The sequence below is a fragment of the Chiloscyllium punctatum genome, chromosome 16, assembly GCF_047496795.1.
Source record: "Chiloscyllium punctatum isolate Juve2018m chromosome 16, sChiPun1.3, whole genome shotgun sequence".
NCBI classification, from domain to species: Eukaryota; Metazoa; Chordata; class Chondrichthyes; order Orectolobiformes; family Hemiscylliidae; genus Chiloscyllium; species Chiloscyllium punctatum.
Genome location: NC_092754.1, coordinates 26,144,248 through 26,169,005, shown reverse-complemented (window position 1 = coordinate 26,169,005; position 24,758 = coordinate 26,144,248). Strand labels below are relative to the sequence as shown.

The 24,758-nt window shown below is 39.1% G+C and overlaps 2 protein-coding genes across 3 annotated transcripts in view; both read left to right on the top strand.

The window, feature by feature from the left end:
* The window catches only part of micos10 (mitochondrial contact site and cristae organizing system subunit 10), a 30,525-nt gene extending 6,393 nt beyond the window's left edge, over window positions 1-24,132 (top strand). The window contains exons 2-4 of the mRNA XM_072586524.1: window positions 20,432-20,479; window positions 21,319-21,428; window positions 23,967-24,132. Coding sequence (XP_072442625.1) covers window positions 20,432-20,479; window positions 21,319-21,428; window positions 23,967-23,981 — 173 coding nt within the window. The 3' untranslated portion in view covers window positions 23,982-24,132. The remainder of the gene's footprint in view (window positions 1-20,431; window positions 20,480-21,318; window positions 21,429-23,966) is intronic.
* nbl1 (NBL1, DAN family BMP antagonist) overlaps window positions 1-24,758 on the top strand; it is a 76,885-nt gene that overhangs the window by 6,385 nt on the left and 45,742 nt on the right. The gene's annotated exons all lie outside the window — the stretch shown is intronic.

The window sequence follows — 24,758 nt, the reverse complement described above, 5'->3', positions numbered from 1 at the left end:
GTGTAAACTTTAGATAGGCTTGAAACTGAATTGTGTAAGATCTTAATCTTTAGCTTGCCAGTACTTAACTTGGCTCACACATTGGTAAATGACCCCTTGGTTTAAAAAAAAATGGAAGATAAGTGTAGAATAGCTTCTGCAGTGATCCACCTTCAGGAATGGAGGAAGGAAATTGCCATCATTGTTCAGTAAGGATTTTCTTACTCGGCATGAATCTGCTCTGATGCAATGCTTTGATTTGCCAAGAGAAGTTATTAAATATTTATAGAGAATAGTAATTGTAAACGATGATGGGAGGTAAGAACAGTTTTTCCTTTTTAAAATCGAGCTAAGTAACAGGGTGTGTTGCGTGTCACTGAGAGCAAAGCTGTAACCAAAATACTATGCATCTGTAGCAGCTCCTGCTAATTTCCGAGCTACAGTGTTGGCATTAATGCTATGTTAGCTTGTTGTTTTACTTTCAAACTTTATTAAATGGCATTTAGAAATGCCACTTTAGTTAATTATGTTTGTCAATGTGGTTTACAGCTGACACAAAAACGATCAGATTTGGAAACCACTTTCTAGGTCATGTAGTTAGTTATTGGGAGGTGATGTTACAACACAGTATTAGAATTTTTTGAAATGAATTTTCTCCACTCTTGCCCTCCTGAAGATATGAACTGTACCCCTGCATGAATTAATGGGGTCCGAGCAATCCTCTGATGCTGTCTCCAAATAATAATTCATGTGTGAACCAAGTATAAGTGATCTTTGGATGTGTTACTCTCCATGATTAAACTTGATCCTGTCCTTGCCCAACACCCAGCATGGATGATTGCAAAGTAAATTAAAGTAAGAATTATTAGTGGTAATTCTTTCACTGGAGGCCAAGTCATTGAGTGTATTAAGACAGATAGATAAGGGATTTTGATTAGTAAGGGGGTCAAATGTTACAGGGAGAAGGCAAGTGAATGGAATTGAGAAATGCATCAGCCATGATCTTGTGGTGAACCAGACTCCAGGGGCCAAATGGCCTAATACTGCTCCTACATCTTATGGTCACCCAAGGCTACCCCTGTAACTCCCTTAGTATCCTTGCTGAACTTAATTCACTGCACAAACTATATGTCAAGCTCAGGATCTTCTGGTTTTTATTGTGAGTATATTGATCCAGTTTTAACAGGATTTAATGTATCAATAACAGTACATTTCAGGAAAAAACATGCATTTCTTTTAATACATTCAATAATTTATTATTCATATTGCTCAGGAATGTATTTTGCTGTTATTCTGAAATACTGTCTCCATACGCAGCTAATTATGGAACAATGAAATTTAGTATTACACTTTACTGCTAGGTGCTTTTAATTCATGTGGTCACAATAATCTTTGTTCCTAATGGCTTTACAGTGACAGGATTGTGTTCACAATTTTGACCTTAGTTGCTGAATAGCTTTGTCACTTATTCATGTATCGCAGTAGTGCCATGTGAATAAAGCAGTGGAGAGTGTTTGGTGTTGGTAGCACCATGTCTCAACAAGAGTAAATACCTTACAAAAATGAAGGGGAAAAGAAGAAAGTGGAAAGACAGTTGATATTGTATTAGACAAGAATTTCCTTGATACGTTTTAATATTATGAATTTGTTTTGATTAAATTCCTTAGTCTTTTGTGGCTCAGCATCCCAGTTTTTAACACCAGTTTACTGAACTTTGTATTATGAACTAAATACAGATTTGTTTTTATGAAAGCCTTAGAAGTATATTAATTTGACAGTCTGTAATGTCTGGATGCAAGGCATAATTCTACTTGTTAGAGTAAGTGAATGGGCTTGAAGAAAAAGTAGCCACATGTGTCATTATTTGCAATGTAGAGGTAAAAAGGAATTTACTGTTCCGAGAGTGATGTCAGACACCCCAAATGTCACTTTTCGTTATAACACAGTTGATAAGTAACCACAAATGTGAGTCATTTTAAAATTCTAAACGTTTAAGATTATGCTCCTTCATTCTGGAACCATTGCCATGATTCCAGTTGGTATTTGTTTCCCTACGTTCTATTTTCCTTGTAGTTGGAAGTATTTTCTTACTCCACCATTAAATGTATTTTGTTATTTCTTGTGTAAGATTGCATGCTATACTTTCTGCTCCTGCCAAAGCTAATCTCTGTCAACTTGCCACATGTGATGATAATGCTCCAAGATGGTTTGAATTGTATACAGAGTTTGTGCTTTTTAAGTAAAGAATTGATAGCTGTCTCATAACAAAAGAATGTGGGTTTGTATATGCAACTTAAATTTTGACTCTCAGTTGCCACACTCCTGGCGTGCAGTGGGAATGTATTGTTGTTGAAGCTGGTTTTTAGATAACATTTAAACTGAGGATCCAGCTCCTGGTTCCACTCATGTTAGTAACAATATTTTACCCTTTTCAATTGATAACACAACAATTAGACATAAACTTGTCATGTTAAGTTTTTTCAATTAACAGAACTGTTCAATTTTGTTTTCCCTAGTAATTGCTCCAGGATACATGTCCATACTGTGCAAAACTAAATATTTTGTACTTTGTGCAAGATTAGGCAAATTAGATTTATTGTCACGTACAGATAAGTGGAGTGAAAGTTGTAGTGGGTGGGAGAGAATCCACTGGTGATAATCTCCATAGGTCTCAATAATGTAGCTAGAACTAGGAAGATGTTTTGTATAATGTTTGTGAGGAGGTATGAGCTAAATTAGAAGGCAGAACTTCTCTGAATTATTACTGGAGTTGCATGAAAATTGGCACAGAGTACATAAAATTAGAGAGATGAACATGTGGTCTAAAAACTAGTGGGGAAGATGTGAATTCTGGTTTATTGGGAGCAGTGGAACTAGTATTGGACAAAGTGAGGGCTGCATTGCTGGGACTGTCTACACTTGAACTGTGCTGAGGCTGGTATTATTGCGAATAGCATATCTAGCAAAGCTGAGAAGATTTAAAATTAAAATAGTGAGGGCATGGAGTCAAATGTGGAAAATGTGGCATATCAAAGTGCAAATATAAGGTAAAAGAAGAAAATAGTAATGTGTGAAATGAGGGTCAGAAGTACAGGAAGACATGGTACAAATGCAGCAACAATCAAAATAGGTATGACAAAGATAAGCAAAACTGGAGTTTGTCTTTTTTAAAATTCACTTGTGGGATGTGAACAAGGCTGGCTGCCCAACATTTTTATTGCTTGTCCTAGTTGCCCTTGAGAAGGTGGTGGTGAGCTGCTGCTTTGAACCACTGCAGTCCAAATGCTGCCAGTTGACCCATAATGCCCTTAGGAAGGGAATTCCAGGATTTTGACCCAGCAACAGTGAAGGAATGGTGATATATTTTCAAGTCAAGATTACGAGTGGCTTGGAGGAAAATTTGTAGTTGGTGATGATCCCATGTATTTGCTGCCCTTGTCCTTCTCGATTGAAGTGGTCATGGGTTTGGATGGTGCTGCCTGAGGATCTTAGATGAATTTCTGCAATCTATCTTAGTACGCACTGCTGCTAGTGAGCATTGGTGGGGGATGGAGTTGATGCTTGTGGATCTGGTGCCAATCAACCTGGATGTTGTCAAGCTTGTATGTTGCAACAGCAATCCAGGTAAGTGGGGAATATTCCATCATACTCTTGACTTGTGCCTTGTATACAATCATACAACATGGAAACAGATCCTCCAGTCTAACCAGTCCATACTGAATATAATCCCAAATTAAACAAGTCCCGTCTACCTGCACCTGGCCCATATCCCTCCAAAACTTTCCTATTCATGTACTTATCCAAATATCTTTTAAACGTTGTAATTGTACCCACATCCACTACTTCCTCAGGAAGTTCATTCCACATGCGAACCATCCTCACTGTTAGGTAGATTGCCCATGCTAAATTCACGTAGCGTTAAGGATTATGCAGGTTAGCTGGGTTAGCCATGGGAAATGCATGATTACAAGGATAGGGTGTGGGTGGTGGGTCTGGGTGGGATACTGTTCAGAGGTGAAGACTTGATGGGCAAAATGGCCTATTTCTACACGGTAGAGATTCTATAACAGAAAAAAAAGACAAACGTCACAACATGTTTTCCATTTTGAAGTAACACCAAGCAGCAGTAAACCAGAAAAAGTACTGGGGGGGAGGATATCTGCAGATTGAAAACTCTGAGGAAATTGACTAATAGTGGCCAGACTTTGGGGATTTAGGAGGTGAATTATTTGCTGCAATATTCCTATACTCTGACCTGCTCTTGTAGCCACTGTGTTTGTGATGAGTCCAGTTGAGTTTCTGGTCAAAGGATGTTGATAGTGGGGGAATCTGTGATGGTAACACCATTGAACGTCAAGGGATGGTGATTGAGCTGTCTCTTTTTGGAGATGGTCGTTACCTGGCGTTTGTGTGACTTGAATGTTACTTGTCACTTGTCAGCCCATGCCTGGATATTGCCCAGATCTTGTTGAATTTGAACATAGACTGCTTCAGTATTGGAGGAATTGTGAATGATGCTGGACGTTGTGGAATCATAGGAACATACCCATTTCTGACCTTATTGGGGGGAGGTCATTAATGAAGCAATTGAAGATGATTGGGCCGAAGACATTGACCTGAGGAACTCCTGCAGAGATGTCCTAGAGATGAAATTATTGACTCCAACAACCGCAACCATCTTCCTACATGCCAGGTATGACTCCAAACAGAGGAGAGTTTGCCCTGATACGGATTTGATTCCAGTTTTGCTCGGGCTCCGTGATGCCACATTTGGTCGAATGCAGCTTTGATGTCATGGGCTGTCACTCTTAACTCACTTCTGGAATTTAGCTCTTTTGTCCAAGTCATGAGGTCAGGAGCTGAGTAGCCCTGACAGAACCCAAACTGGATATCACTGAACAGGTTAGTGCTGAGGGGATGCTGATAGCCCTGTTAATGACACCTTCCATCACTTTACTAACGATTGAAAATAGACTAATGGGACAGTAATTGGCTGTATTGGATTTGTCCTGCTTTTTGTGTACAAGACATACCTGGACAATTTTCCTCATGGTCAGGAGGATGCCTGTAACTGTGTTGGAGATACATGGCTAGTGGTGGGGCAAGTTCTGAGGCACAACTCTTCAGTACCATTGCTGGATTGTTGTCAGGGCACATAGCCTTTGCGGTATCTGGTGCCTCCAACCGTTTCTTAATATCACATGGAGTGAATCAAATTGGCTGAAAACTGGTGTCTATAGTGCTGGGGACCTCCTGAAGGAGGCAGAGATGCATTATTCACTTCTGGCTGAGATTGCTGCAAATGTTTCAACCTTAGCTTTTGCACTGATGTGCCGAGCTGTTGCAGCATTGAGGATGGGGATGTTTGTGGAGCCCCTACTCCAGTGACACCCAATATTTTGGGTGACTTTAATGTACATTTACACAGGAAAAACAAGATTGGCAGAAGTAGCCTGGATAAGGGGTTCACAGAATGCTTGTAAGAAAGTTTGTTAGGGTTACAAGTTCTGGAACTGACCAGAGGGCAATCTATATGAAACTTTGTGTTGTGTAATGTGACTGGATTAGTTAATGAACTCTGAATAAAGCTTAAATGGCAGCAATCCCACCATGGTTGGAATTTACGTTGTTTGAAAGGTGGAAGATTGGTCTTGGACAAGTATTTGAAGTTGAAGTAAGGACATCTGTATGGGCATGAAAGCTGCTAGCTTTAATGAAATGGTACACAATGCTAGGGTATAGATCAACAGAGATCCCTGGCAGACATGTCATGGGATAGCTCAGGACACTCAATAAATATATTCCTGCATAAAGAAAACCTCTCGTGAGGACCAACCACCATCTTTGGCTCATTTAAAAAAAAAGTTACGGAACATGTCAGACTTGAGAAAGCATGTACGTGAGCAAATGGCTATTGTGGCACAAGTGGTAATGTCTCTCTGTCTGGGCCAGCGATCCTGATTCAAGTCCCACCTGCTCCAGGGGTGTGCAGTAACTTCTGTGAACAGGTTGTTTAGAAAATAACCTGTAACTGCACAAAAATGAGTGCAGTCCACATGCAATATAAAGAATATCAGAGGGATTAATGTTTAATCGAGAGGTGAAATTGGAATTTGAGGAAGTTAGCAAGAAATTCAAAAAGAGTTTCTGCAGGTGTTTAAAAGGAAAAGACTCAAGGTGAATGTAGGTCTTATAGAGAATGACCATAGGGAGTTAATAGTGCATTGGAGGTGGTATAGAGGAGGTTTACTGAATTGATACCTGGAATGAGTGAGTTATCTTATGAAGATTGGCTGGTTGGATAGGTTAGGCTTTTTTCAATTAAGTTTAGAAGAATGAGGGATGACTTGATTGAAATGTGTACGATCCTGAATGGCCTTGACAAGGTGGACATAGAGGAAACAGAGGGGTAGTGGCAGAACCCCTAGTTAATGTTTTGGAGGCATGGGTTAATCCCACCATGGTAGATGGGGAAATTTTGGATTTGTTTAATGCTAACCATGTAACTGTTGTTGATTGTTGTAAAAACCTATCTGGTTCACTCATGTCCTTTAGGGAAAGAATTCGGTCGTCCTTACCAGATTTGGCCTACATGTCACTGCAAGCTCACAGCAATGTGGTCAAAGCTTAACTGCTCCCTGAGCAATTAGGGGTGGACAATAAATGTTGGCCCAGTTCACCAAGCCCATATTCCATAAAGAATGTTTCATCTTGGGGTGTGTCCAGAACTAGGGGACACTCTTTTTTTTAAAATTAATGGTCACCTGAGTTGAGAATTCTTTTTTAGGGTTGTGCAACTTTGAAATTCTGCCTCAGAAAGCAAAAGAAGTGGCATCACTGAATATTTTAAAGGCTGATGCACATAGCTTCACTGTTAGCCAAGAGACTTAGAGGTTGCTGAGGGGTAGGTGCAGATGTGGCATTGAAATCCTAAAGAGATCAAACGTGATCTTATTAAATGGCGGAGAGGCTCGTTGGGCCAAATAGCCTGTTTCTCCTGTTTTGTAAGAGGGAGGAACTGAATGTAACTCACTTCTGTTATCAAAAGGTTATACCACATTAGCTGAGACTAAATGTTAGCTCTTTTTACGAAAAACAACTTCCAACCTGTTCATTTAAGTGTCAATTCATTAACTGACTGGCTTCTTAGGAAAAACATTTAGCAAAATGTTCAAATAATATTTTTAACTCAGTCAATTATATTGTTTTGAAATGTAACTTTTAGTGAGGTACTTCTGAATTTTGGACAATCAAGGTAGGTCCTTGTTTCCTGTTTAATAATAGCTAAGTCGTACAACTGTCAGCAATCGGATTCTGCAGCAGGGCCAAGAAAAAAAGAAAACTTTTAAAATTGCTCCAGCTTTCTGTATGTCATGAATTGGGAATGGATGTAACTCTGACTCTCTTATCTGAGTGATGTTGAATGCATGGATTGTAACATCTCCCTGGAAGGGAGGCAGAAGCGGACAGCCTTGCCAGCAAGTTTGTGGTCTCTGCCTAATTACAAAAGGCATTACCAGTCTGTGCATGAAGACCTATCAGGTAGGGGAAATTTTGTGGAAACCAAGGGAAGAAAGGACATTTTGTCTGAAGCTAGTCAGTAATGTTTGTGTAATCTCATACTCTATATAGGTCACTGCACTTCTCATAATTTTATACAGATGGCATTTACAAATCACAAAAGCACAAATAAATATGGAAATAAGACCATCTGTTTTCAGTTACTAAAACTCCATTAGCTAAATTACCATTTCAAATTGCTACACAAAGGCAGATGCAGCATGACAATGTACTCTCTCTCTATATGAGTATAGAAGGACTGCTGGATTGATTTTTAGCATGATTACCCTTATTAAACCATTAACCTTTCTATTCAGAGAAATTGTTTTTTGTCTTTAAATAGACCAATGAGATTATGTCTGTCTTCACAGCAGTTGAGAGATTCAGGTATAAAATGTGTTTTAAAAAATAATTTGTCTTTAAGGCTTGATTGTTAAAATCCTAAATCAGAACACTCAAATTGACATTAAAACACTTGGATAAAATGCAAGGTTGATCTGAAGCAGTAAGCTCAAATTCAGTTTGGAAATGGATAATGAAGCCCACCTTTTACTGAAGGGTTATAAAGGTCACACTTCAAATGAGTTTTGGCATCCTCCAGCTAGTCCCAATAGAACTGGATCTACAGCACAAACTACCATTAGTGCACTTCATAAATAATACAGATATTGTGGGAACACTCAACAGAATATTAATGTTTCAGAGAACAATAAGACTTCTGTTCCAGTTTGAAGCCGCTTCTACATTTAAGGCTATTGGCCAGGCTAATTGCTCATGTACTATTTAATTTAATGTGATACTTGTTTCCATCAATCAGTATCAAATTATAAAAAACAATTTAAATCCCAAGAGTCATCTGGCAACTTTGTCTAGTGAAATGGGTCAAAAGTTTCCATGACAGCCCAAATCTAATAACTTGGCTTCGGAAGTATTGTACAAGATGGGCTTAACTATTTGAGCTGCACACTATCTGTGGCATTGAGGCATCATAATGGTCAGCGTGTTCAGCTTATATCCTGTGCTTGAAGGGCTGAGCACAGAGGCAGATTGATAACTCAAACCATGTTGATCAATTGTAGTAAAATTGGTAAATTGCAGATAAAGTTCAGAAATCAAAATCCGCATTTATAAAGGAAACAGACTGGAACTTGTAGGTAATATTGAGTGCCATTCTCTCAGGACAGCTAATCTTCAGAAGGAAGGAAAGAAATCGGATTAATTTCATGAATAAAAATGCATCAATGACAGTATAAATGAAATGATTGGAGAGTAATAGAGTGCTCATCTTAAACAGTTTGCTGATTATTTTGATTGAATAAAATTCCTTGACTTGGTAGCTGTATTGTTATTTCGTACACTTTTCTGTAGTTGCAATTTTTAGCTATATTTGAAGTTTACATTTGTAAATTTGATGGACCGGAGTATGTTGAAATTGAACTCAATCCATTTGTACTCTTACTTCAAAAATGTGTCATAAAGGAATGAAGGTTTATTGAGGTTAATACTCTCATCAGGCTTTTTACTCAGTGCTTAAAACTTCTTCATGCTCTATTTAACATGTTAGCCTGTGTTTTCAGAGAACTCAGAGGTCAATGACTATTAAATGAATTAACAAAGTAATATAAGTAAGAAGTCATAACTCTTTCACTTGTTTGCTCTTGTTCTGTCTTCCCTTTTCCAGATCCTTATTCATATTGCCTTCTTCCACCTTTTGTCTCCTCTGACTTCTCGGTCCCACTCTTGATGGTTGTTCTCTTGTCCTTTTGGTTGTTTCGATCTCTTTTTATCCACTGCATTACTTATATCTGATCTTCTCGGATGCTGCTCTTGCGCTTGTGCTTTGCTTTCTTCTGTGCTGTTCTTCCTTATCCTGCTGTAACTGTTGCCCTTGCTCTGCTATCTCTTTCTTTTCTCTTGTACAAACCTACATTATCTGCCTCACGTCTTCTGTCCTCCACCTTCTATCCTTCCCTGTCAAGCTTTTAATTAATGGTAGTTCCCTCGTATATATGACACCTCTTCACTAGCCCTTTCCTGCATTAGACTGTTCTATTGCAGTCTGCCTTAAGCTGTGAATTTTTGTTTGATACTATAAAGTGCCATAATGTTTTATTATGCAAAAGGTGCTATATAAATGCAAATCAATGTGTTTTGAGCTGTGGGTTTACATTGTCTATTAGATCTCTCCCAATAACCCTCACAATTACTTATTTTGTCTGTTAGATTTTTGGGTGTTCTTATCACAGTTACCTGAGGTAATTGGCCATCTGAAAGCAATTTTCAGATCGGTTATTGAGTTTAAGATGCAGCAGTTTAGATAATACGTTATTTAATTAGACAAAGGAAATATGCACCCATGACAGATGAAAATACTTTCCTGATCTCAAAGTGATCGTGTAGGATCACGGAACAGGCAAAAACACATAAGGTTTTGAAGTTTTTTTTGTCCCTGATTTTTTGCTGACTTTGTTCTTCCCTTGAGCTGATAGAGGGGAACTCCTAGCTTTTCCCAAGAAGCTGGTGGCTCATTCTCCTGGATTGTCATGACCTCTCTCATTTCCCACTTAAACAAGTTGATATCCCTTAATTGTGAGCTGGTGGTTAACGCTGTTCCAATCACCTGTCTGTATCCTCTTGGCCAGTGATCATGATAGCTACTTAAGATGATAGAATTACCTCCTTGCCCACTTCTATTTGAAGGTGAGTTTTCATTTCTTTAAAGAACTAAACACCCAATTCTCCCCCATTCTGCATTGAAAATAAAGTAGTGTGGGCTTGATTAAATTTGGAACATGGAACATCCAACATCATAACCTTGGTGACTCTTATGGCATTTCTTTTGTTTCTCATGTGCTAGATATTTCTTCACTGTTGGTAAACTATTACTGTAACATAGTTAAATAAGCTCTTGCAACATAGGATAGACTAAATATAGAGTTCTTAAAGAATTTAATTTTAAAGGGGGCACCAATTTGTTTCCTGTTTTTGTTTTCTTCCCCCCTCCCCCACTCTCGCTGTCCCTGCCCTCCACCTCTGTCTTCTATAATTCAATTTCTTCTGCTTGTGGGCACTCTGCAAAATATACATGTAAAAGGTTACTGAGCACTGTGTATCATGAAGTACAACATGAAACATATAATTCCACAGAATTGCAACTTGATGAAAAATTTGAAAATAGCCACTCTACATGGACTTTGTTCAGTCACTTAAGTGTGTGCTTTTGATTTATATATCATGAATTGAAGTACAGAATGTCAACTGTTAAGGGAGTTTGTTCATTTATGTTTAAGTAAGTCAATTCAAAGTGCATTTTTTTATTTCATTTCGTTTACAGCATTTGAAAAGTCTAGGCTTTTCCTCTAAGTCAAATAGCTTCAGTGAATTAAACTTTGATTAACCTTCCTCAGTGTCTTATGATGTGTGAGACAGTGATATTTAGGGTAATGTGCTTTTTGTTTTGTTTGCCCCAAGATTTTAATCAGCTTTCATCCACCATTTATGCCTGACAATAGCATCCCTAGGATTGCTCGATCAACCCCTGCTTACTTAGGTATGTGACCATAAAATGATGATTGGAGTCTCCACTTCAACAACTCATTGCTGCTGGTCTTCATATGCTTTCGTATTTGAATCTTTGGATGTTCCTGAATTTTTTTCAGCAAAGTCTGCCAAATTGGAAAAGGTCTATGTGGATTTTTGAAAGTTTAGATGTTGTTTTCAAACAGGATGTGGCTACAGATTTTGGGGGACCGTTTGAGATAAAAATGTTCAGTCGTTAAAATCTTTAAGTCACACTTCATGTCGGTGTTTGTTTTGACAGAGACATGATACAAAATACTGTCAGAATTCCATACAAAATGCAATTGATTTTTAATGCCAATTTAAACTTTGTGTGACTGTAGGCAGCAACATCACAGTAAAATCTTACAAAGACAGTGGCGTAATTAATGGCATTTTGCTTCTGTGAAAAGTTTATTATCCAAGTGTGTTGCCCTGAAATGGAAACTGAGAATGTTAAAAATTAGAGGTGCTAATGAGTTCACTTTCTGCCTGACCTTCTAGTACATTTATTTTTTTTCATAAATAAGGGGAAAATTGAAACAGGCTTTTCCATGTTTCCCTCATGATAATTCTACAATCTGCTGACAGTTCTAAAATAATTCTCCTTAAGTGTGGTTGCCCAGAAATAAAACCACTAGTTTGGATGTTGTGGGGAAAATGGATTGTAATTTTTCATCTACCTTTTTGAGTCTTTCTGCACTACTGCTGTATGCTACAGATCGCAAAATGGGAAAATCTTATACTTTAAAAAAAAATTTTGTTTAACAGCTCTTGATGCTCATTCATTTTCTCACCATTTACAAATTTGAGCTAAAGAAGCATTTTAGAAATGTTTCTTATTTAATTTAGTCGTCATAGAGACTGGTTTATCAGTTAGACTGAATTGGAGACTTGCACAGATTCTTTCAGCTGTAAGGCACAGTTGATAGTTTTCCATTTTCCAAGTAGAAACTGATACTGATCAATTCAGAAATTGCTGAAATTGTAATGATCAGTTATATTTTTACTCTTCAAATGCTGCAGTTAACCTAATACCTATCTCTAAGTGACTGTTTTGAAATGTACGAATAAAGCAACAGTTGTTTCTTCTTACTGATTTTTGCACTTTGGTGCTATTTAGGTACTCCTTTTATGTGACTATCTAGGTTTTTGTTGTGTATCGTCTCTCAGTGGCGACAACATTTCTTGCCTAATCTTGGTTTAGAAGAGAAATATAGGTATTTTCTAAACAACCTGTTCAGAGATGTTCTTTAACACCCCTGGACTATGTAGGACTTGAACCCAGGTCTACTGGTCTAGAAGTAGGTATGTTACCAGTGCACCACAAGAACCCTATAAACTTATTTGCTAGATGGCTGATGATAAAACCACAATCATGGACATGCCTGAATTACCTATGGAGTAAATTAAAGTCATTTGTGGGTTGAAAAGACTGTTGTGATTAAGGACGGAATTGCCTAACTTCCATGATCCATAGTCTTGGGCAATTTCCTGAATTCTTAAAAACTGCTTTTTGATTCATTGATAGTGTTTACCTGAATCTTTCTCTGATATGCACATCCTGATTTCCCTTTTCTAGTGTCTGTTGCTGGTGATTTGTGTAGTCGTCTAACTGAAAATGCTGATTCCAGTTCATCACTTTTTTTACTGATATTTTGGGTAAAGTACTAAAATTGGGAGAATTATATTCTGTTTGCCCTGAAGCATTTCTGGGGTAGGTTGTTACTACGTGTCTGGATGAAGTCATGGAATGGATTGTTGAGGGGATGTACAATTCTAATTTCCAAACAGCATTTGATGAAAATACAACAAAACAGAATTGTTAGCAGAGTTGCTGCCTGTGGGATGAAAGAGGCACTAGCTGTGAGGATAAACATTTGTCCTCTTGAAGGACAGACAGCAGATAACGTTATTGAACAGTTGTTTTTCAGATGGGGTAATGGTGGATAATGGTATCCCCTGGAGTTGATAACCTTAGCTCGGTGTAGCAATTGAAGCCATGCTGTTGGTGTTTCTTTGCAAACTGGCCATCCAGGCAATTGAGCTAACCAACCTTCTCCGGACAGTAGTGATCAGACTTGGTAATTAGTTTAGGTGCAAAGTGCTTTAGACAACCAGAGGTAATGAAAGGCATGGCTATACTCTAAATCCATATCTATATCCATTTTTAATTGAGCAGATTTTTGACACCATTTTATGAACTTTCACCTCTGTTGCAAACATACTCTGAAGGTTTCACTCACCAGTCAAACTGGCCATTTTTCATTCACTTTAGTTAACTGTGCCTTCAGCTGATTGAATGGCATTTATTTTTGCTGCCAGAAGGATCAAAGAATTGCTAGGGATGCAATTTGATTCAAAGGTCATCTCTGAAACAGAAATTAAGTTTCCAAGTGTCTCTCAAGATTGCAGTCCAAATAGTTTATATTTAATTATATACTATATAAACTTGTGTAAAAGTTGAATATTTTAAGACTGTTTGTTTGTTTTTGATTAAATTTATGGAGTCAACTATTAAATTGATACTACTTTTGAGGGTCTGTTGCATGACTTGCAGGCCAAAATACCATATCATTAGCAGAAGCCCAAATGATCTCGAAACGAATAAAGAAAAAAAATGTTGATGTTATCTTTTGAAGAATGAGGGTTATGTTTACTCGATGTATGGAAAATTCCAAATTTTTTTTGGCTAAAAATAGAGGGTTGTCTTTTACATTGACTGACTTTTACTTGAGTATACACAGCATATTGTTTACTGGACACTGAATCTTAACAAGGCTAGCTTCTGCAATGTTTCAACTTTGGTCCTTTGTGATTAATTTGGAGGTTTTTTTCCTGATCTTACCAGCTTTTTATCTGTGCTGCATATATTGGAGAGGTTCACATTGGGATCCAGTGTATTTGTGCATCCAGTCAGTCTCCTTTGGCACTACTCTGGGTATAATCTTGTGTGGGATGAGAATAAAACAGTTTAGAGCTAATGAATGTGGTTATAAGTCACCTGGATAGTATTGAAACTTAAAACTTGATTTTAATTCGGATTAGAATGTTTCAATATTAAGGCCCCTTAACATTTTGTTGTATCTTGGAATCTTGGTCTACCATGTTTCATTTGTTTAGAACTGCATTCATGTTTTAATGTATTCTTTACATTAAGGTTAAATAAAGTCGTAGTCTTGCAACGTATACAAGCAGCCAGTATTGAAGTTCAACCCACTGAAATGCAGTTCTATATGATCAACACTCCTACGTATAAATGGCTTTGCAATTGAAATGTGAACACTAAATAGTCAACTGCAGCATTGACCGACTGCATGCCTGCTTTTCTCCTGATTAAATCATGCCTTGTACTGAGCTTATTTTTGTAAAGTTCACAAATTTCATTATGTAGTTTAAATAGTTGGAAAGTTGTTGCCAACAGAGTTTTTTTTTCTTAAAAAGACGAAAGATGTGTTGCAAAAGGCAGACTTGACCTCTTTGTAAAGTCCCTTCTCGTGGGCCCCAGCCCTAGGGTTAAGGGCAACAGAAAAAGACCTTAATGCATCTCTGTCTGGGAGACAGGTGGTGTGCAGCAGAGATGAAGGTGAAAGGTCGAAATCATTCCCCATTTTGTACATTCTTGTTGATGGTTAACTTGTACTAGTTAGGTATAATTTCTGTGCATAGTATTTTCGGAAATTGTTAATTGTGGGGGGCTTTGAGGTTCAAAAATGCTTGGAACAAAACAAGTTCTCAAATTCTTGCTGATCTAATGGTCAGAATCTTCAGTAGGGGATTAAATTGACTTTTTCGTAATTGCGACATTACTGCAGATTAGGTTTAATGCTGTTAATGAAGTTTATAATGGAATTAAATACTCAGCCACAGAAACTTGCAGCACAGGAAGCTGTTTGGCCCATTGTGCCCTTGTTGGCTTTTTCAAAGCTCAAACATGTTTACTTGCACCACCCTGTTTTCTGTCCAAATGCGCAAGCTCCTTATCCTCTAGTAGCTGCTCCACTCTTATTTATAAAATCCGGTTCCTTTTTCAGATAGAGATTTCAATTCTTTACTGCTGAATTAGAAAAAATTCTCCTGGTTTCCTATCTTGTCAGTATTATGGATCTGTGACCTCTAGTTATTGACTCACATCAGAGGGAATTTTTTTTTTCTGTATACACTATCAAAACCTCTCATTTTATCAGGATGTTACCTCCTCTCTGATGAGCTTCATCTGTTAAGCTTGTGCTCATTTCCCTATTTGTGTTGCTTTGAAATCTATAACTATTCCTAAGACTCTCTCCTACTTTGCCAAGTTTTGTATCATCTGGACGTTGCATAATGCTGCTCCCTGCACCCAAGTCAAGATCATTTTTTTATAAAGTACAAAAGTACAAAAAAGGATCCAAATTAGTCCTTGGGTAACACCACTGAGAACCATCTTCCAGCCTGAAGAATTGCAAACCATTGCCACGCTTTTCATTGCATTGCTAATTAAATGTAGCATCTGCACTGCTAGTTTCACTTTAATTCCACAAGCTGCTATCTTCAATAAGCTTCATAAGTGATACTTTGTTGAATACCTTCTGAAAGGCCACTGGTTGGCATGGACGAATTGGACTGAAGGGTCTGTTTCCATGCTGCACATCTCTGTGGCTATGACTCGATATGCAATATCTACCTAATCTTTCACTGTATCATGTTTTTGCAAGGTTTGTAGCTCAGGTTGAGGTTTAGGGTGTAGGTTTGCTCACAGAGCTGTAGGTTTGATATTCAGACGTTTCATTACCTGGCTAGGTAACATCATCAGTGGCGACCTCCAAGTGAAGCGAAGCTGTTGTCTCCTGCTTTCTATTTATATCCTTCTCCTGAATGGGGTTCCTGGGGTTTGTGGTGATGTCATTTCCTGTTCGTTTTCTGAGGGGTTGATAGATGGTATCTAGGTCTATGTGTTTGTTTTTGGCGTTGTGGTTGGAGTGCCAGGCCTCTAGGAATTCTCTGGCATGTCTTTGCATAGCATGTCCCAGGATAGATGTATTGTCCCAGTCGAAATGGTGGTTATTTTCATCCATGTGTAGGGCTACGAGATTAGATTAGATTAGATTAGATTAGATTACTTAGTGTGGAAACAGGCCCTTCAGCCCAACAAGTCCACACCGCCCCGCCGAAGCGCAACCCACCCATACCCCTACATTTACCCCTTCACCTAACACTACGGGCTATTTAGCATGGCCAATTCACCTGACCTGCACATCTTTGGACTGTGGGAGGAAACCGGAGCACCCGGAGGAAACCCACGCAGACGTGCAAACTCCACACAGTTAGTCGCCTGAGGCGGGAATTGAACCCGGGTCTCTGGCGCTGTGAGGCAGCAGTGCTAACCACTGTGCCACCGTGTCGCCCACCACAAGGGAGAGAGGGTCGTGTCTTTTTGTGGCTAGCTGGTGTTCGTGTATTCTGGTGGCTAACTTTCTTCCTGTTTGTCCTACGTAGTGTTTGTGGCAGTCCTTGCATGGAATTTTGTAGATGACGTTGGTTTTGTCCATGGGTTGTACTGGGTCTTTTTAGTTTTAGTTTTTGTTTGAGAGTGTTGGTGGGTTTGTGTGCTACTAGGATTCTGAGAGGTCTTAGTAGTCTGGCTGTCATTTCTGAAACTTCTTTGACTGGGACAACACCTCTATCCTGGGACAGGCTATGCAAAGACATGCCAGAGAATTCCTAGAGGCCTGGCACTCCAACCACAATGCCATAAACAAACACATAGATCTAGATACCATCTATCAACCCCTCAGAAAACGAACAGGAAATGACCTCCCCACAAACCCCGGGAACCCCATCCAGGACAAACATATAAATAGAAAGCAGGAGACAACAGTTTCGCTTCACTTGGAGGTCACCACTGATGTTACCTAGCCAGGTAATGAAACGTCTGGATAACCAACCCACAGCTCAGCGAACAAACCTACACCCTAAACTGTATCATGTCTAATTTGTTTGAATCCTTTGACATGTTTGGCCTTTAATCATTAAATTCATGCTGGCTCTTCTTGATTAACTTATGTCTTTCCAAATCTAAGTTTATTTTATCATAATTGTTTGCGAATAACTTCCTCACCCCAATGTCAGGCTGCTGGTCTGTGGTTCCTGGTTTAATTCGTGAATAATGGTAGAACATGAACCAGTCTTCTCACACTACTGTTCTACCCTAATGAAGATTGAAAGGTCGTATTTAGTACTGACTACATGAATATTGAATTTTTATTTTACATTTTAGCTTAAATTCTGAGCATGATTCAAGATCTAAAATTCTATTGCTAATTTAATCTTCAAATTATGATAGAAAATTCTTCACAATGCTCTTAAATGTGGTGACAGTCTGATGTAAGATTGCTGTTGTATGTGCAGTTTAATTTCCAGTTCATTTGAATCATAGGTTTTTACAGCATGGAAAGAGGCTATCATGACCTATCATGTAGGTGTGAGTCATCCAACTTCCATCTATGCTAATTCAGTTTTTCTTGTATACTGTGACATTTCAAGTCATAGAGATGTACAGCTTGGAAACAGACCCCTTCAGTCCAACCTGTCCATGCCGACCAGATATCCCAACCCAATCTTATCCCAACCCAATCTAGTCCCACCTGCCAGCACCTGGCCCATATCCCTCCAAACCCTTCCTATTCATATACCCATCCAAATGCCCTTAAATGTTGCAATTGTACCAGCCTCCTCCACATCCTCTGGCAGTTCATTCCATACACGTACCACCCTCTATGTGAAAATGTTGCCCCCCGAGTCTTTTATATCTTTCCCCTCTCGCCCTAAACATATGCCCTCTAGTTCTGCACTCCCTGACCCCAGAGAAAAGACTTTGCCGATTTATCCTATCCATACCCCTCATAGTTTTGTAAACCTCTATAAGGTCACCCCTCAGCCTCCAACGCTCCAGGGAAAACAGCCCCAGCCTGTTCAGCCTCTCCCTGTAGCTCAGATCCTCCAACCCTGGCAACTTCCTTCTAAATCTTTTCTGAACCCTTTCAAGTTTCACAACATCTTTCCGATAGGAAGGAGACCAGAATTGCACACAATATTCCAACAGTGGCCTAACCAATGTCCTGTACAGCCACAACATGACCTCCCAACTCCTGTACTCAATATTCTGACCAATAAAGGAAAGCATACCAAATGCCGCCTTCACTATCCTATCTACTTGTGACTCCACTTTCAAGGAGCTATGAACCTGCTCTCCAAGGTCTTTGTTCAGCAACACTCCCTCTGACCTTACCATTAAGTGTATAAGTCCTGCTAAGATTTGCTTTCCCAAAATGCAGCACCTCTCATTTATCTGAATTAAACTCCATCTGCCACTTCTCAACCCATCTGGTCCAGATCCTGTTATAATCTGAGGTAACCCTCTTTGCTGTCCACTACACCTCCAATTTTGGTGTCATCTGCAAACTTACTAACTGTACTTCTTATGCTCACACCCAAATCATTTATGTAAATGACAAAAAGTAGAGGGCCAAGCACCGATCCTTGTGGCACTCCACTGGTCACAGGCCTCCAGTCTGAAACACAACCCTCCACCACTACCCTCTGTCTTCTATCTTTTGAGCCAGTTCTGTATCCAAATGGCTAGTCCTCCCTGTATTCCATGAGATCTAACCTTGATAATCAGTCTCCCATGGAGAACCTTGTCGAATGGCTGACTGAAGTCCACATAGATCATATCTACTGCTCTGACCTCATCAATCTTCTTTGTTACTTCTTCAAAAAACTCAATCAAGTTTGTGAGACATGATTTCCCACGCATAAAGCCATGTTGACTATCCCGAATCAGTCCTTGCCTTTCCAAATACATGTACATCCTGTCCCTCAGGATTCCCTCCAACAACTTGCCCACCACACAGGTAAGGCTCACTGGTCTATAGTTTTGTCTTTAGGGCTTGTCTTTACTGCCCTTAAACAGTGGCACCACGTTTGCCAGCCTCCAGTCTTCCAGCACCTCACCTGTGACTATCGATGATACAAATATCTCAGCAAGAGGCCCAGCAATCACTCCTCTAGCTTCCCACAGTCCTCATCTAAATTGTTCATCAATGACTTGTAATGTTGCAACAGCTTAAATGTCATATTCCTTATGGTAGTAACTGATTTTGTTTTGCAACTCTTCCTCACTTCTTGCCTCATTTACTAATGTGAGGTTTTGAATTTTGACCTCTTCCACTTATTGCCAACATTTCTCCTAACTTCCTACTGGCGGCACTAAAGTACCTCAGCAAAGTGTAAGTCATTCATGTGACTTCACAACTCATCTAGGTCATCGGTTGATGTTCACACAAAGCAAGACATTAGCACAGAAACAGACCCTTTGGTCCAACTCGTTTGCACTGACCAGACATCCCAGTCTGATCTAGGCACATTTGCCGGCATTTGGCCCATATCCCCCTCAACCCTTCCTATTCGTGTATCCATCCAGATGCCTTTTAAATGTTGTAATTGTACCCAACTTCACCAGTACCTCTGGCAGCTTGTTCCGTACACTCACCACATTCTTTGTAGAAAATGCTACCCCTCAGGTCCTTTATTAAATCTTTCTCATGCTTACCTTGTAGATATCCTTCTACTGCAAGTGGAAAACCTGTCCCTCAGTTACCTTTCTCAGTAGTTTTGCCCTAGATCAACTAATTCAGCGGAGACCTCCCTCATTTATATGTTCCAACTACATCCCCAAATAGTTCATGAAGCCATTAGGGAGCCTTCAATGCAAAAAAAAACTGTAGACTTTTTTTGGAGTGAGGGGGTCTGGTCATAAAGTCTCTGATGTGGAACTAATTAGCACCAAGTTGAAGTGTGTTCATTTACTAGTTTGTTAGTAGGTACCTGTCTGTTTCTTTATACAATCAATCTGTAAAGACTAATAGTACCAGACAAGCTGAAATTCACAGTTGTGCAGGCGGAAGTTTTTTCTCCCCCTGCAGTAGTTCCTGCAATTTGTTGAACACTATAACTTGACTCCAAGTTATAATTGTGTTAGTTGCCCCCGAGGAAGATTCTCTTTCAAGATGAAAAGCCTAAATTTGCTTAATACCACCTCGTCCCCCCACCCTGATGATCTTTGAGGTCTGTGAGAGGAAAGGTTGATAGACTCGTCCAGTGTTGATTGGGTTGATGCTGGGTTCTGGAAAATAAGTACAAAAAAGACATGTGACTCTTCAAACTATGACAGTACAGAAATGTTAGATGCTGCAATGCCAATAGTCTTAAGTGGTTTCAAGACTAATGTGCTTTAGCTTATGGCTTTTGATGGTTAAATTTCAAGTTTTTAAAAATGTCTGTTTTTACTTTTCAGGTGTTGGCCTTGGCTTAGGAATTGTATTTTCTGTTGTTGCTTTTAAGCGTAAGTATTATTGTGTATTTATCAAGTGTATATGAATCAATACATGACTTGAGTGACATAACTGAGAAGTGAAGTCTGGAAGGATAAAGACAAGAGATTTGAGCCATTCACAGGCTGATATAGAGTGCTTCTTAATATGTAACTTCAGAAAAAAGCAAAACTGATTTGCCACATTCATGAAAATAATTGATGCTCTTTCTTCTCTAATACCGCTATTAACCATCACTATGCTAAACAGACATTCGACCTAGGTACAGTGCTTGGTTTATGCTGAGTTCGCTGTTGTCAGGTTAGTGATAGATGTGTCAGTGCAACTAGTGTTGTACCTTCTGAGCACTGCTAGAAAGCTAATACTGGGTAAGGCAAAAATTTTAGGGTTTATTGCTTCTCTACCCTCCCCAAACATCCCACTGTTACCCCTTCGTGATTGGATAGTATATAGACTGTCATTGCCTAAATGTAGATGAAGTATGGTCATCTGAGGCAATCTGTGATTATGGAACTGTACCCAAATATGGCTCCTTTGAAAAGTCAAACACTTCATTTGACACCCTGAAGCTTTCCCCACAACCCTGAAATTACTTGAAGTAAATATCCAGCGAGTGAATTTGTATCAGAACACTAAGAAAGTAAGTAGGTTTGGAATGCACTGCCTTACTATGCTAGATACAAATTCACTAGTGGGATAATTACTTGAAATAATTTCAGGGTTGTGTGGGATGAACTGCTTGACTTTCCAAAGGACCCAGTGCAGACTCAATGGACCAAATAGCTGCCCCTATTAAACAAAAATGTCAGTTCTGGAATTTGAGTCTAATGTTTTTTTTTCTTCTGTATAGGGCGTGTTTGGCCGATTAGTTTTGGTGCAGGAATGGGTATAGGAATGGCCTATGCTAACTGCCAGAATGATTTGCAATCTCCATACCTTATGCATGGAAAATTTGTCAAAGTGAGTACAGGTACTATATTCTAATTTTCAGAGAGTGTAGTCAATGTCACAGGACAGATGCTACCAGGTCATGTATGCGCAAGCTGGAATTGTGATCAAAGGGGATATGACCTTCTAGTCCACCACATCTGTGCCACAGCTTCATACTGGGAGAAAAGTAACCAGCACTCCCAACAGTGCTCCCTCAATCTATTTTCCACTGCATGTCATCGACAGAGAAATGAGATAATTACATTAGGGAGTCTTGCTGTAGTGGTTGACTTGCCTACAACATTTGTGCCTCTTATGGCACTTCTGTTTGTGCCATGGGCATTGATCAACTGATTAAAGGATGATCCCTGCAGTACATGTCATCTCTCCTTCTTTTTGTTTGTTTGAACGTATGTTTCCTCCGTTTCCCAGGTCCTTCAGGTTTGCACAATATATTTACAGGATGGAGCTCCTCACTGGTATTGAAAATTGTAGCTGGACAGAACATTATTTGTATAGTTCAGTTTTAAACGAAATGCTATAGTGGAATACCAGAGTTTCTTTCTTAAGAAAGATTTGGCAAATTTGAAGTGTTATTAATTTTACAAGTTTTCCTAGTAGATGTTGATTAAGCTGTTTCAATGCTCGTTTATGACAGGTTTTAAAAAATTGAATATTGTTTTTTTTTTTTGCAAATCAACTTTTTATATTCATTCATAGGGTGTGGGCATTGCTGACCAGATCAGCATTTATTCCCAATCCCTAATTGCTAAGATGGCAATTAAGAATCAACCACCATATACAGTATTAAAGAATGTGGTTTGTACTTTAAAATGCAACATTTGGATCATGTTTGTTTTTATCCAGAGTTGAGGATATTGAGGTTTACAGTAAAGTATAATCTTGCTTTGTGAGGGTGGTTAGATGTTAGTTATTTACGATCTTCAGTTACAGCTCCATTATAAGATGAGCACTACGTTGGACTTTACTGTAATGCCTTCTGTAGTAAATATTTGGTCAACAATATGACAAACAACCTCTTTGATGTATGAAAGGGCAGCGAGACCTTTGAAATTGCAGAGCTTTCTGGTCAGGGAGCGTAATACAACTTTACTTGATAAGCTGTAAATGTAACATGCCCCTTTTGTTTGATTTAAAAACCACTAAACTTAAAGTGAATCAAAACTACTGAAATTGAGTTGCTTTAGGTTTAAATGGCGAGTGAAAGTGGAGTCGCACAGGGTGGTGAAAAGGTGTTTGGCACACTTGCCTTCATTGGTCAGAACATTGAATATAGGAGTTGGGGCATCATGTTGCATTTGTACAGGATATTGGTGAGGCCACTTTTCGAATATTGTGTTCAATTTTGGTTGTCCTTCTATAGAAATAATGTTGTAAAACTTGAGCTAGTGCAGAAAGGATTTAAGGATGTTGCTGGGACGGGAGGGTTAGAGTTATAGAGTGGCTGAATAGGCTGGGTTTTTTTTCCCCCTGGAGCTTCGGTAGCTGAGGTGTCATCTTAGAGGTTTAGAAAATAATGAAAGACATGGATAGCGTGAATAGCCATGGTCTTTTTCTCAGGGTGGCAGGGTTTAAAACAAGAGGGCACAGGTTTAGGGTGAGAGGGGAAAGATTTACAAAGGACCTGAGTGGTAACATTTTCACACAAAGGATGGTGCATGTATGGAACAAGCTGCCAAAGAAGTAGTGGAAGCAGGTATAATTAGGCATCTGGATAGTTATGTGAATAGAAAGGTTTACATGGATATGGATGGAATGCTGGCAAATGGGCCAAGGTCTAGTCGGCGTGAGGGAGTTGGACCGAGGGGTCTGTCTTCATGCGCTATGACTCAATGTGTATACAAATAGGAAAGGAAGTTCAGTTGTGTGAATGAGCTACTTGAGCTAAACCTGAGCTTGTATTGTATATGTTATGAATGTACTTTGATTTAAATCAGTCATGTATGGTCAAGATTCAACTAGGAATAGCTTTCACAACCAGTAGAGTACCTAAAGTCCTCTCAAATTCAATATCTATGAGAATCTTCCCTGAGTCCCCCTCTTTCTGCTTTATACGTGATGAATTTCTCCAACTGATGCTGAAACTGACTTGTTCCTGGGAATTTGCCAATACAGAGACAGACAAAATTGACAGTCTTAAAGGTGCAAATAGAATTCTTTTCCCAGATTCTTTCCCTTGCCATCACCAGTGCCCTGCCCAGAGGCTTTGTGCCTTTTTGAAGGTCTTCCTCTACTATGTTTTCTCTCTTGCACCCCTCTCAACTCCTCCAGCACCCTCCCACCCCAAAACACTCCATCTGTCCCACTCTAGCCTCACTCCTCGCCTCTCTCAACCTCTCATCCTTACCCTCTCCACCCTGAGGCTGGTGCCCTCATGCAAATATCTGTTTAGTGTCCATCTTTTCTGCTATTTAAGCCTACCAGTTTTTCTTGATGGGGTGGGGTATTGATAATGCAATTTTCTATGTTGCCCTTGTAATAAAATATCACTTAATTAATGATGCCAAATTAAACTCTAAACTAATTATTGAAATTATTTCTTCACAGAACCAATCTCCTTAGGATGATTTTCTCAGCCTCAATATTTCGTGTACAGTACCGTTCTGTTGTGGATCAATTCTACCTGTGTGCAAGTAATAGAAATTCTTATTGCTGTGCTGTATTTAATTTGACTTCTGAAAGTTGTACATTAAAATTGTCATTGACAAAAAGAGCTAATGACTCCTATTTATTGTGCGCAGTTTGATCCATTTGTGTATGGAAAGAAGTGTTTAGAACTAAGGACTAAACACTTATGGAAAGTCATGTAATATATGGTCACTGCTGGCTTGAGCAAGTGAGGTGGAATCCTGAAAATAGTCTACTGAATTATCAAATACTTCATTAAACCTGATGGGTATTTATTGGAAGATTCATATTTGTCTTGTGGCATTGTTTTGGCTTTGGGAATTTATTTCTAAGGAAATCTTTCCTTTTATTTGTAACACAGGAGCTGAGTGAAGGGGCACACGCCCACAGCTGGAGTCATTAAAAGAAAGACTAGCTCCTGGTTTCTTGTGAAGCAGGAGCAGTACAAGACACAGCTCTACTCTCCACAAAAGCCTTCCCCCGCCCCCAGAGGGCATTTTAAATTGCTCCTGTGTTTATAGTTAGTCTATAAGCTATGCTCCTGGTTAGGAATGTTCCCTGTGTGCAATCTTTGGAATCTAGAATCATTATGTAGCTAACAATAAATTATGGTGTGATAATGTATTGATGTTAAATGCAGTCCAGGCTAGTAGTAAATCAGCTCAATTAATGCTTTTCACTAGAGAGCGAAATTGCAATGGTTTACTGCCG